Below are 13,430 nucleotides of genomic sequence, written 5' to 3' on the forward strand. Positions count from 1 at the left end.
GGAAAACTCTGCGATAAGATGCTTTGAAAAGTGTACAGTAGCAGGTTTTTCGGAAGTATGCTTGCAGAATTACCCCAATCATAGTGAGGTTGAGTAAATCTTACAACTAAGGAAATAACAGGATGTTCTTAGTGAAAAACAAGATGACATACATATTTGTTCTAAGTTAATAATGCTAAGATTAGGATATAGGTTAAGTTGTATATAGATAGGCTAGGCATCATTCTGTCTGGCTCTCAAGAGGACGAATGTTTTTGAGCTGGTTAATAAGTTGTTTGTGGAAACTTTTTTGACTTGATGCTGAATGTGTAAACACCATGGAGGCCTTAAATGTGTCGGCTTTTGTTTTTGGGTTTTATTTTAGCTACTCTTATCTATCCTCATCCCAGCTGCCACTGTAAGGGAGGGTGTTTGTGGAAAGTAGGCCTTAGGGAAGGGACTGTCATACATCACAATTTAGAAAAGATATAAGTATTAACTTAAGTTCCCCCTTATCTGTTCCTTAACTCTAAATTAGGCTCTTTTTCTCAGGGCCAGGCTCAACTGTAACTCTTGAGTTCTTAACTCCCTTTATTATCTAAGTCTTGGATCTACAAGGCCCATAGGAAGAGCCTTTTGACAATCATCCACAGTGCTTTCATCTAAAATCTCTTTTGAAGAGGCAGGAATATCCTTTTCCTTATGAGGTATCTGTGTGGGGAATATCAGTCTGATTTGGAATGTTGTGAGGCCTGGTCCATACCAGAAGGCTCATTTCCAACATGAGCCAGTAGTAGCAGAAGGAGATACCAGTTACGTTTCTCATGACAGGAGCCAGTGCAGCTCCCAGCATAAGTGAAATAAGTCAGACAAAGACAGACAAATACCATATGATTTTACTTATGGTGGAATTAAAAAACAAAACAAATGAACAAACAAAACCAAACAGAAACAGACTCATAAATACAGAGAACAAACCAGTAATTGCTGGTTCGGAGGGAGAGGGGAATGAATGGCTGAAATAGGCTAAGGGGATTACGGGGTATGCGCTTCTAGTTATAAAACAAATAAATCACAGGGAAGTAAAGTACAGCATAGGGAATATAGTCACTAATATTGTAATAACTTTGTATGGGGACAGTTGGTAACTAGACTTACCAGGGTGATCATTTCATAATGTATAGAAATGTCCAATCACTATGTTATACACCTGAAACTAATATTATATTGGATGTCAACTATACTTCCATAAAAAATCCACTTTCTCTGTCTTACCACTGTACCAAATAACATGAAATGTAGTTACCAACCTTTAACAACACATACCAAAAAAAAAGAGAGACTACGCTTTAATGAATTGAAGCAAGATCATAGTTTACTGATACAAATAACTATGCACATAATAAGAAATATAATACACCTCCATTAACTACAAACTATAGCACACACTATCACCAGATAATTGAACCCAGACAACCCACATCTGCAGGCTTTCTGATCTACCACTGACATAGTTGAGTTCAGAGTCTAAGGGCATTTGCTGTGGTGTTCGCTTAGATTTTCCGAACTATCTCAGTTCTTGATTCCACCCTGCTATTGTGTGGATCAAATGATCCCTGGTCACAAAAATACGCTGGGGAGTGACTCCCCTGGCGTCCAGGTTATGAGTGTGGTCAGTCATTCCACATGCCATGGAGATGAGCTATCTTTACCATGATGAGAGATTTCCTTTTCAAGGTTAGTAATTCCCAAATACAAAATACTAGCATCAATAAGAGTCAAAGTAATTAAGGAAATGTATAGTGCAACCTTGTTCAAGATAGCACTGAAATTAGGCTTAGGTCTCTTTGCTGTCTTTTTTTATAAGTAAAATTATTACCGACCTAGAATAAAAAAGAAATTTGACAATATACTCTTAGACTTACAGATATCTATTACACTGACTTCTTCAATGTAAACCGTAACCAGACATTTAAAAATATATCTCTGACATGTGCACATTGGATATGCCAGAGCCATTCTCCTTCTGCATGGGTAATCATATTATAAACCAACTTGGGAGGGAGAGAAAAAAACAGAAAGCAATCTGGAAGCCTCTCCTCTTCCTTTTCTTCTAATCTTTCATAATTTCTTAGATAAGGGGGTTCTACGTTTTAAACAATATGACTCACTTTATGTTTGCGGCCTTCCAACACTCCAGAATATTCTCAACTTTTCGTGAGCAGAGGTACAGCTCACGGAGTAGGGGTAAATCAGTCCCACGCTCCTGTTCGGCGTGAACCTAGGATGCAGACCTCTTTTGGATCCCGAGGCCTCTCCGAGATCCAGCTCTCAGCGTCCTCCAGACCGAAGGGACTCGCTAGGTTGGGAAATGCTGCTTGGTGCGGTTCCAAAGACAGGATGTTGTAAACATCTTTAAGGGTAGCGGAATTATAGAACCTTCCCTCCCGGTCTCTTTCTTCCCATCCTCTGCTCCTAACATTTTACAAGTTGCCTGCAAGGGAGTCAAATACGGGTCAGGCAAACAAACGTGTTCTTTCCAGCCACCGTAACCGGATCGCTGGAACGAAATAAACTCCCAGAAGCGTCCAGAGACCGCAGCCAGACAACCAGCCTGCACTAAAAGCAACTTCGAAGTGAGGCTGCAAGCGCTGCCCGGTGCATATTTTATTCGGTGGCTAAGCACAGTTACGATACCGCACCTCCCGCAAAAACAACAAAAAGCCTGCAGGAGGGAGGCAGGGAGGACGCTGCGAAAGTCGCCTGCATTTTTGCACAGCGGCGACACTCGTTAGAAAGCCCTGCAGCTTTGGGAGACGGAAGGAGAGTTAGCAAAGCCCGGAGCCGCGGTTTTGGGGAGAGAGAGGGTAGGGAGGGGGAGCGGGTGGGGGCCTTCCGCCTATCTCCCCTGCGAGCCCAACAGCTGTCTATCTCTTGGAATTCGTTGGCTTCCCCCACCACGCCTCCCAAATACCACCCCAATCCAGTTTAGCCCCCCGCCCCACCCTCGCTGACCTAATAAGGCCATGCAGCGTGTGGGGGACCTACTGTATAAAAGGCGCGGGCTCGCGGGGACTCTGCACGACGCCGGGGAGAGAAGTCAGCTGCGGTCCTGTGCCCACAAAGACGACCATGGCGAAGGAGTGGGGCTACGCCAGCCACAACGGTGAGTCCGAGCACCCACCCGCCCCCGCCCCCTCCTGGCCCGGGATAGTGCCAGAGATGCCCCTGGCATTGCACCGAAAGTGGGCAAATCTAGAGAGTGCGTGGGAAAATACGGGAGGAGGAGTTGATGGAAACTAACATTTACTGAGCACTTACCAAGTGCCGAAAGCTGCTGACCCTTTTACCTTTATCTCATTCAGTTCTCCCTGGTATGGAGCCGTTTTTACTTCCGTTGGAGGAAACTGAAGTGCAGAGAGAGGCTCGGTAACTTGCCCAAGATCACACTGCCTCTGACTGAGAAGTCAGACCACGCGAGGTCCAGTTCTGATTGTCCCTTACTCCATGATACTGGGCAAGCACTTAACCTCTCTGAGCCTGGCGTTGGTTTAAGTATCCTTGCACTGCCTGCTGGCTTCTGCCTAACCCATGGTAAAAGAAATATGGGTGTGTTTGAAAACCACATGTGGTCAGTGTTATTTTATTCCAGCTATATGATGTACGATGGCATTAGTAAGACGTGATGAAGTGCATCTCAAAAATAAGTCTTTGAAGCTGTATTCTTGAGCAAGCCGAGGGACTCCTCTGTGTTAAATAGTTTCTGGGCACACTATTAACAAAACTATGAAAAGGTCTTAAATGCTAAGCCCAACTGAAACTTGCCCAAACTGAAATCCAAGGCCTTTTCATAGTCATTGACTAGCCTCTGAGTATTTTGCTGGTTTAGTCAATTAGAAAGAGGGCTTAGAATGTGTCACCAAATAAATCCATGCCCTCAACTTGACTTCCTAGGTCCTGACCACTGGCATGAACTCTATCCGATTGCCAAGGGAGACAACCAGTCACCCATCGAACTGCATACTAAAGACATCAGGCACGACCCTTCTCTGCTGCCGTGGACAGCATCTTATGATCCTGGCTCTTGCAAGACCATCCTGAACAACGGGAAGACATGCAGGGTTGTGTTTGATGATACTTATGACAGGTCAAGTAAGTATGGTACTTAGGTAGAGGCACATGGGCAGTTTCAACGTCCCTATTGGCAAAATGAGATTTGTGACACAGTAACAGAGTTTGTGGGAAAAAGAGCCACTTCATCTCTGAAAATGGAGATGACATTTTACTTTTCTCTAGTCGTGAAGAATTGTATTTATGCATTGACTAGGAATGTCTTGCTCTCTAACCTTGGTCAGCTTTGCTACTGCAAAATGGCCCCATGCCCAAGCTAATAGCTGGCACTGCATTCTTGAAATGCAGCTTGATAGGGAGGTGATGGCAGTGAGTCCAAATGAGTGTCCTTCAGGCTCTGATGCCTACACCTGAGGGTGCTTGTGGTTTTTGACCACAGTCTAGAGAGCAAGGCGCTCATTCCCAAGGGTGGCAGAGAGGCCATTCTGCAAAGCAAGGAACATAGCAAAGAAACAGAGTAGGCACTTTCTTCCCCTGGTGTGTGAGTGGGGGCCAATCCAGGGGAGAGAATAAGGTCATTATATGAGTCTGGAACATTGCCTTCAATGGTTCAGTGGGGTTCATATCATTAATCCTTTTGCTGAGTATTTTTGAAGTATCTGACAATTTTGTGAGTAGTGATTTGTGTGTGTGAAAATGAAAAATCACATGTGTAAAAAATTCTTTATTTCACTACACTATTAAGAAAATCAGGAAAATAAAAGAAGTCTAATTAGAAATGCTTTATTTCAACTGTAAAGGAGGTAAGGACTAATCTACCTTGAATATTTTGATGATTGATGCACAATAATCCATTTTCTTATAACCACATTTGTAAAAAAGTTAAAATGATCTGCATTGATGTACATAAATGAGTATTCTCAACGATATTATAGGAAAGAGCAATAGTGTCATAATTCCTACCTACCAGAAGGCTCCAAATAAGGAATATCATAGAAACTTATATTTTCTTAAATAATAATTTTATGTTGCCGTTAATTTTTTCTCCCTTCTCCATTTAAGTCAAGTTCCATTCTGAAGGAGGAACAACAAAATTAAACAGTATCTATTATGTTGAATCACATGAAAATACCATTTTTGCAAGCAAAAAAAGTGGTGAAATACTGACAGTTCCATATGTGTTATCCTAATAATTGGATTCATATGCCCAGAAAATAACTGTTGTAGTGCTTGGACAGAAAAAATGCTATGAATCAAACCACTTATTTCTACATGACCAAGCTCATACAAATCTAGCTCTGTTGTTTTAGATTTATATTATGTGGCTTTCAGTGTGCCATTTCAGCACCACCAGTTGGTCAATCCTTTCTAGAATAGCTACTCTCTGAATTCTATTTTGATGTAGCTTATGTTGCTTAATCTTGATTTTAGTATTTTTTTTTTTTGCATAGTTTCTAATGTCCTGCAGAAAATATTTGAACCTCTAAATCACTTCCCAGGTGAATGAAATGAGATCAAAGTGAGTGATGGGTTGAGGTATTTGGACAACAAACTCAAAAATTAATGGTGCCCAGAACCATCTAGTTTATATGTCCACCGTTGATTAGCTCCTGGGAAATTTCTGAATTTTCCATTTTATCTCATTTGAATAGACACAGTCTAAGTATGGATGAAAGCTCCAGCTTGGAGTCTCAAAGAAGAGTTGAGTTGGAGGCAAAACATGAAGAAGGAATTCACATTTGCTCAGTGATTGTTGTACTGGGCACTGTGATGAGCACTTTTAAGTCCTTAATCTCATTTAATCCTCACGGCAGCTCTCAAAGGTTGATATTATTATCACTTTCATACAGATGCAAAAACAGGTTCAGAGAAGTTTTGCAACTTGCCTGAGATCACACAAGTATCTAGGATTTGAACCTATATCTGCCTGCCTCTCAACTGTCATGTTCTTAACACCACAACACAGGACCAACTCCTTTGTTGATTGCCTACATCCTTATTACCCATCTTTGGTTTTAAATGTAATAAAACAAGCAGACAAAATAAGACAGAAAAGAGAAATCATTTATTTTGATGTATCTTTAGTTTGACTTTATTTTGCGAGAAACCGACCAGGGTGTTTGAGAGCCGTACCACCTGCCCAGCAGACTGACTTTTGCCCAGCTAACTTTTGTCTGTAACAGCACTTGTTTAAAGTAGGACTCTGCAAAACAAGCATGAGTTCACTGTTGACCTCGCTTCTCTGAATCACAGTGCTGAGGGGTGGTCCTCTCATCGGAGCCTACCGACTTCGCCAGTTTCATCTTCACTGGGGCGCCTCGGATGACCACGGCTCCGAGCACAGTGTGGATGGAGTCAAGTACGCAGCGGAGGTAGGAGGGACTGCCATAATCCACTCTGGGTTTCACAAACCAGAAACTGCCAACTGAAAATCAACGACAAAACTGTATCCACTACTCTTCCCTCCAGCCTGTAGTGGTGAAAAAGAGCTGTAGTAGTTTTAGCTGAAGCTGAAGCGGCCACACATTCAGGCTAGACAGTTCAGAGAGGCTGTTAAAAGAGGATGGGATAGTGTCATGCGTGAAAATTTTCACGGTTATGTTAAGAAATTGGATAGCAGTTTTTGAAAAAAGGCCAAGGCCCTGAATGAAAAAGATAAGGATAGCTACCGTTTATTAAGTGCTTACAAGTATTTACTTATTTGATCCCCTCAGCAACTCTGTGGGATAGGTTACAGATGAAGAAACTGAGACAAAGAAAAGCTACATAACAAAGTTACATTGCTGTTGAGTGCTAAACCTGGCACTCTGCCTTGTGTAGCTTGGTTTCAGAGTTTATCATCTTGTCCAGGGCCTTAAACTGCCTCTTTTCTAAGAATGCAGTGCTCTAAAAATGGCATTAATAATTCTGGCTAATGCTAACGTTCTAGTCTCTTGATGAAGGGTGTGCATATATGTATGTGTGTATATATGGGTATATATGTTATACACACATATAGATGAGACGAATAGATACATATAATTCAATATGAGCAAATACTAGGTCTTGGTTAACCCGTTAAAGAAAACCTGATTTGTAACTCAGATCAAGGCATCAAATGACAAGGAAATAAGACGAACCTCCTGCATTTTATTTTATAAAGCTATGCCTGTGAGAGGTGACACATACTGTGGAGGTGAGGAACATTCCAGTTTTACTGCCACACTTGTTTCCAGCGGTAGGTTCTTGTCAACACAGGAGCTGGGGCAGGAGCCCTGGAGGCACTCGTGGACACTTAGGCAGCCTCATTAGTACTTAATTGCTGGCTAAGCTGAACTCTAGGAAACCCGGAGTACACTTCACTATGATCGTTACATTGTTCTACAGCCCATCTAGAAAGCCATGACCGGAGAGATAATTAAGGCTGCCTTCTAGACACCCTCCTCCCACCCCCACCAAAAATGGGGAGAGTTTAGTAAATTTCTTACAAGCCTGGGGCAAGGCTCGCAGTTTGGCCTTTATACATGGGTGTATCTCAATGCTTTTGATCTTGAGTACAATATCTTTAACTACTGTGAACTATTGTATTCTCCTTCCATTCCGTGTAACTCAATATGGGAAATTTGACCAATTTAACTGGTGCCTGTGTTCTAAATTAAGATAAGGTTACCACTGGGTTGTTGAGCACTGGCTGCTAAAAGGAGGTAGATACGAAAATGCCCAAGAATTTTCCTATTGTTTGTCCCCCGCTACTTCCCAATTAATTCTAACTTTAGAACGTTAGCAGCTTCTTGCTTATAGCTGTGCATTTCACTGTTTGATTTGGTTAGAAAAACTAAAGTAAAATAAATATACAAATGCAAAAAATGTACAATAAATACACATACAATAAATAACTATACAATGTATATGTATATGTATATACACATATACAATAAATAAATACACAAATACAAAACTAAAATAAGTATTTTGAATTAGTTTAACAAAAAAGTTCAACTTTTACTGATAGCTTATTACAAAGTTCTGGATCTACTTATAACCATTTTATATACTTCTTCTTTGAACTATTAAAAACTTCACCAAAATATTGCATATCAATATTTAGAATTCTGTCAACTTCTATAAGAGTGTTCAACAACTTTAGAGTATACAATTGGGTTTATTTTGAATTATTTTATACATATTTCTTTACTCCAGAAATTTACCTCCTAACCTGTATTGTATGGTTGCAGCTTCATTTAGTTCACTGGAATCCAAAGTATAACACTTTTGGAGGAGCTCTCAAGCAACCTGATGGAATAGCTGTGGTTGGCATTTTTCTGAAGGTAAGGTAAAAATTGGTCACCTTTTTCTTTCAAAATTTAGTTCCTTACCAATGTTTAAGGTAGCATGAGTTCCACGCCTTCCTTTAATTTAAAGGGGAAAGAAGAATGAATATCATTATTCATTCAACTAATCAAGATATTTCTGCTAAGATCAGCTCAAATTATTTAGCTCTCCCTTAAAAGTGTTTCTTCTGCCATTCTTTAGTAACCCTAACACTTTAAAATTCTTTCAGGAATGTGTGTGTATGTGTGTGTGTGTGTGTAATGGAGACAGAGGCTTGCAAGGAGCTTTATGGTGGTGGGAGGGGCCAAAACGGCATNAGAATGTGTGTGTATGTGTGTGTGTGTGTGTGTAATGGAGACAGAGGCTTGAAAGGAGCTTTATGGTGGTGGGAGGGGCCAAACGGCATTGTTCATTGTCCTTTCCCGTTACTCTATTTCAATCGCACTGGAAACCAGAAAAGCCAATGTTGGGAACCACTGTGATGCCAAGTCCCTGGCTGGACATCCCCTCGGCTTAGGGAGGCCACCACTCACATGATCCCAGGCTAAGATAGCACACGGAATGTGTGTGTTGTTGGGCCAGCTTTGGTTTAAAGTGGACTTAGTGTCATTAACACATGAATTTAGTAGTAACGTAATCTGGATTTTAAGCCACAGGTGAAAATCTAGCTTCTTTCTTTTTGAATGACCTAATTTGTTTTATGTCCTGAACTCATTGGGTCATTTTCAGTGATTGAATGCAACACAACAGGAAGTGGAGTAGGTCTGAATTGAGACAATAAGTTTAGTTTTACATAGGTCAAGTCCATCCTAGCTGTAATTCTATAAAAACAAATAAAGGAGAATGACAGCAGAAAAGGTCAAGAACATCAACATGTGATTTTGTGGTTTTGTACTACAGAGGCCTGTTGTCTAAGTTTAGTTCAAAAAATATATACCCTAAAATCTTGGGGGAGAAAGAAACTTATGTTTTTGCTTAGTACATGATATTCTGGCAGACTTATAAACGCTAGTTACAGATGGATAGATCAAAGTCAGTGTTCAAGACAATCATAAATTACGGAAAAGGGAAAAATATCATCATTGTTTTTTTTATTTTATTACAGATAGGACGTGAGAAAGCCGAATTCCAGCTGTTCCTTGATGCATTGGACAAAGTTAAGACAAAGGTGAAAATAAATCATTTTCCCTCCTACACCATAATGCATTTTTTATTTTTACATTTTCCTTAAAATTTTTTTAAATGTTTATTTATTTTTGAGAGAGAGAGACACAGAGTGTGATACACAGAGGCTCTGAGAGAGAAGGCTACACAGAATCTGAAGCAGGCTCCAGGCTGCCAGCACAGAGCCCGACGCAGGGCTTGAACTCACGAACAGTGAGATCGGACCTGAGCTGAAGTCACCCAGACCTCACCCTGACTGAGCCACCCAGACACCCCTATTTTTACATTTTAGGTGTATTTGTTTCACTTAAAATTTTTTACTAAGTTTGATGAATATGCTAAATACACGTATACAAGCAATGCTATTGTATTTGTACAATTTATAATTTTTAGAGCAATTTTACACGTATCAGCCTATTTAGTTTTCATAGTCTGTCAGATGACATTTTTTAATGAAGTAAATGTAAGAGAAGTTGAATGGTCAGCCCCTGCCCTCAACAGACACACACACACACACACACACACAGACATACACACACACACACACACACACGCTTGGAGAAGTACTAAATATTTAGGTCCTGGTGTTGGCCCTTCTCTCTTGGGCAACACCTATATATTTCTTACCTTAAGGAAATCTTAACAGTGGACTCTTCTAATTAACAGATTCATTTGAATCGCCTATGGAATGGTTCTAATACAATGCTTTAAAGTTTTATCACCGCAGAAAATAGTCAGGCGAGCCTGTTTCTTTTTTAGCATTGTGAACCTAAACATGAACAACTTATATGAAATACTTCTACTACCGTTAGATATGAATTTTCTTCCTTTTCTTGAGAGGTGACAGAATTATAGTTCTATTGACAGTCACTAGGGAATGAAATGTTATAATGACTATGCCAAAGTCATAACATAAACCAGCTTCCACCCTCTGACCTTTATTTCTGAAAGGCATGAACTTTGCTTAAAAATACTGTTTCCTCTATTCCATTCGAAACCCATTCTCACAAAACGGTGAAACCCTTGGGGTGGGCGGTGTGGGTGCACTCGCTCAGCGTGCCTGCGCCCTCCTCTCTCCCAGGGCAAGGAGGCGCCCTTCACCAATTTCGACCCGTCTTGCCTGTTCCCCACTTGCCGGGACTACTGGACCTACCACGGCTCTTTCACCACGCCGCCCTGCGAGGAGTGCATCGTGTGGCTCCTGCTGAAGGAGCCCATGACCGTGAGCTCCGACCAGGTAAGCGCCAGCCATGGGTGGAACCTTGACACACGGACTTCCAGAGCCACTTACTGTGGCTGTAGAAGGTAGAGATGCTACATGGAAAATGTACAGCTGCTAAATGGGTGCTTACAAAACAGCTCTATGCCCAGAGACGTCATAGTTTGCCCTGGGTAACTGCACTCATCTTGTTCAGCTTTCTAAAACTTGGCTTCCAAAAGTACCAGGATAAATGCCAATCATTTAAAGGTGGTTGTAATACTGAACAATGACGCGATTTATGCTCTCGAAACTCTTTAGAGTTTAGATTATCAATATGAGTTACCCTTTGTTAATTTGCACGCCCCTCAAATACTAAGCACCGATTAGGAGATTATAAATACAGGCTTAGGGAAAATGACACTAATGGAAGGAATTTAACCTCCTTGTGAAGTGTGTATCATTTTTCCAGTTCTACAGACAAGTAAGTTGTGGCTCCGAGAGGTTAAATAGTTTGCCCAGCATCACACAGCCAAGCGTAGGAGCTGAGAGTCAACTCTGGTCTGCTTGCTTCCAATACCTCTTGACCCCTTTTCGTAGGCCTTTCTTCTTAGGATTCATCTGATGAATATCTTTGCAACATTTATCAGAGAGACTTTCAAGGAAAGATTGTTTAGGAAAAAAGTATGAAACCAGGGATATGGAGAAGAACAGATTAAAGCAAAGGGGCAACACAGAAACACACTCTAGATCATGAAGTCTAATGATAAAGTCAGCTTACCAGCGTGTCTCCCTTACATAAAACAGTTTCATATTTCTGCCATTTACAGACTCAGGTGTATATGATCATTTTTTAATCAAAAGATTAGATTTGATGGTCGGATTCACTCACGTACATATTTTGGAAAGAGGAATGACATTTTCTTAAGGAGAAAGCTAAAAACATTTTTGTGCAGAAATATAGCCTGTGATGAAAATGTCCTGAATTCTTCTCCCTCTTGTAAGAAAAAAATTAATTTTAAATATAATGTGACTAATTTCTTTCTGTTTTAAAAAATGGACGTCATAAACTTCTACAATGAAGGCCAGTTAACTTATTATTTGTGCTGATATTGTCATCCCCTCCTACATCAGGTATATGCTTCATACTGACTCCTCAAATTAAAACAATTGTCTCAGGATTTGGGAGGAAAACACGTTGACCAGAGCGCATGGTGATCTATATAAAATGAAGAAAAGTATTTTTACAAATAAAAAAAGGGTTCATATTGCTCAGGAACTGGTAACCCAATTACTCTGGACCAACGGGTTTGTGGTTTGCTTGTCTTGTTTGAAAAGCCGGACATTTCTGACTGGCACATGCAGAATGCGTGCACTTGGCCAGAATGTCGTGCTGACAGTCTCCCCTCGCCCCTTGCAGATGGCAAAACTGAGGAGCCTCTTCTCCAGCGCTGAGAACGAGCCCCCCGTGCCCCTGGTGGGGAACTGGCGCCCTCCGCAGCCTATCAAGAACAGGGTGGTGAGAGCCTCCTTCAAATGAGGCCGCTGGAGCTTGCCCTCTTCAGGAAAGGAAAGCTGCCATTGGAGAGCTTGGTTCCTTGTCCCCTTTTGGTGCTCCTGACTCCGAGTATATTTCAGTTTTCCACACGAAGCAATGAATACAAGAGTATAATAACCAAGACACCAGTTACTTTTGACAAGATGTAATATGAAAGCACTTGGCCTTTGTAATAGTCATCTTTCCTATGAAAGTAGCATTTCTAGTAAGGTTTCAAAGAAGAAGAGAGAGAGGGAAGAGTAAAGATCTAGAAAAATGGGTATTTGGCACTATTTTTCTGTCATCGTAAATTTCACAGGACTTCAGTTTTACAATTTTCATAGTGTGAGCTGTCCATCTTAAAGAAGGAAGGAGTAAGTCTATATGTAGGGGTAGATGTGAATGAGGATCATATAGCAATTAAACATAAGCCAGTAATTAAAACTACTATGGACACCAACAATTGAAATGATGCCTTTTAACCCTTAACTACAACCAGAAAGAGGTCCATCATTTATTACAGTTTTAGCTACTGTGAAGATTATCTGGTTTTGATTATCAATGAAAGGAAAACACATTCAACTGGGAGTCTTAAAAAGTTTGATCCAGTGTTTGAATTTCTTCTTCTTAAAGGTGGTTGACTTTATCCTAATATTTTTCTTTACCTGAAAGAGGGCCATTTATTTTTAATTTTACTATTTTCTCTTTGCATGCTTACTAAAATAAAAATTGCCTCTGATATCTTTCTAATTTGAGGGTGGAACAAGAATTCCCAGAACACGAAGGAGCGAATGACAGCACTTGCAGTAAAAGCAGTTGTACTGATCATCAAAACTAATAAAGATGTGAATGGAAAAACTTGCGTTATGTTTTTTGATAAAGAAGGGGGTCATAAATGATAGAAATGGAGTAAAACTAAGAATGGCAAGCTTTGTACGTCTGTTTTTATAATGGAAGGGTGATGATAGCAGACTCAGGTTCTGATTTTAGTTGGATGTTACATTCCTCACAGAGTTGCTAAGAATCAGTGAGGGCCTTTGGAGAAAATGGCAGGCAAGAAGAGGAATGTGTGGCCATATATTTGAGAATGTGGAGTGTTGGAGGCCGGCTCCGGCAGGTCCAGGGATCCCTGAAGGATGGACGGTGTCAGCGAGAGAGAGAGTGAGAGAG

General features: G+C 40.8%; 1 protein-coding gene across 1 annotated transcript; it reads left to right on the forward strand.

The window, feature by feature from the left end:
• The first annotated feature begins 2,912 nt into the window (after positions 1–2,912).
• CA3 (carbonic anhydrase 3) lies at positions 2,913–13,118 on the forward strand. The gene is made up of 7 exons (XM_077771228.1): positions 2,913–3,145; positions 3,934–4,131; positions 6,304–6,422; positions 8,265–8,357; positions 9,467–9,529; positions 10,607–10,762; positions 12,144–13,118. The coding sequence occupies exons 1-7, from the start codon at positions 3,112–3,114 to the stop codon at positions 12,261–12,263; spliced, it is 783 nt and encodes a 260-aa protein (XP_077627354.1). The 5' UTR covers positions 2,913–3,111; the 3' UTR covers positions 12,264–13,118.
• The last annotated feature ends 312 nt before the right edge of the window (positions 13,119–13,430 follow it).

Source organism: Crocuta crocuta, unplaced genomic scaffold (assembly GCF_008692635.1).
Source record: "Crocuta crocuta isolate KB4526 unplaced genomic scaffold, BGI_CrCroc_1.0 scaffold235, whole genome shotgun sequence".
Lineage (NCBI taxonomy): Eukaryota > Metazoa > Chordata > Mammalia > Carnivora > Hyaenidae > Crocuta > Crocuta crocuta.

What these genes read in the sequence shown, in the direction of transcription:
- CA3 (XM_077771228.1), top strand. Translation starts at nt 3,112, where the DNA reads ATGGCGAAGGAGTGGGGCTACGCCAGCCACAACG. An exon ending in TGGACAAAGTTAAGACAAAG is followed by an intron (nt 9,530 to 10,606) that starts GTGAAAATAAAT and finishes CCTCTCTCCCAG; the next exon opens with GGCAAGGAGGCGCCCTTCAC. An exon ending in TGACCGTGAGCTCCGACCAG is followed by an intron (nt 10,763 to 12,143) that starts GTAAGCGCCAGC and finishes CGCCCCTTGCAG; the next exon opens with ATGGCAAAACTGAGGAGCCT.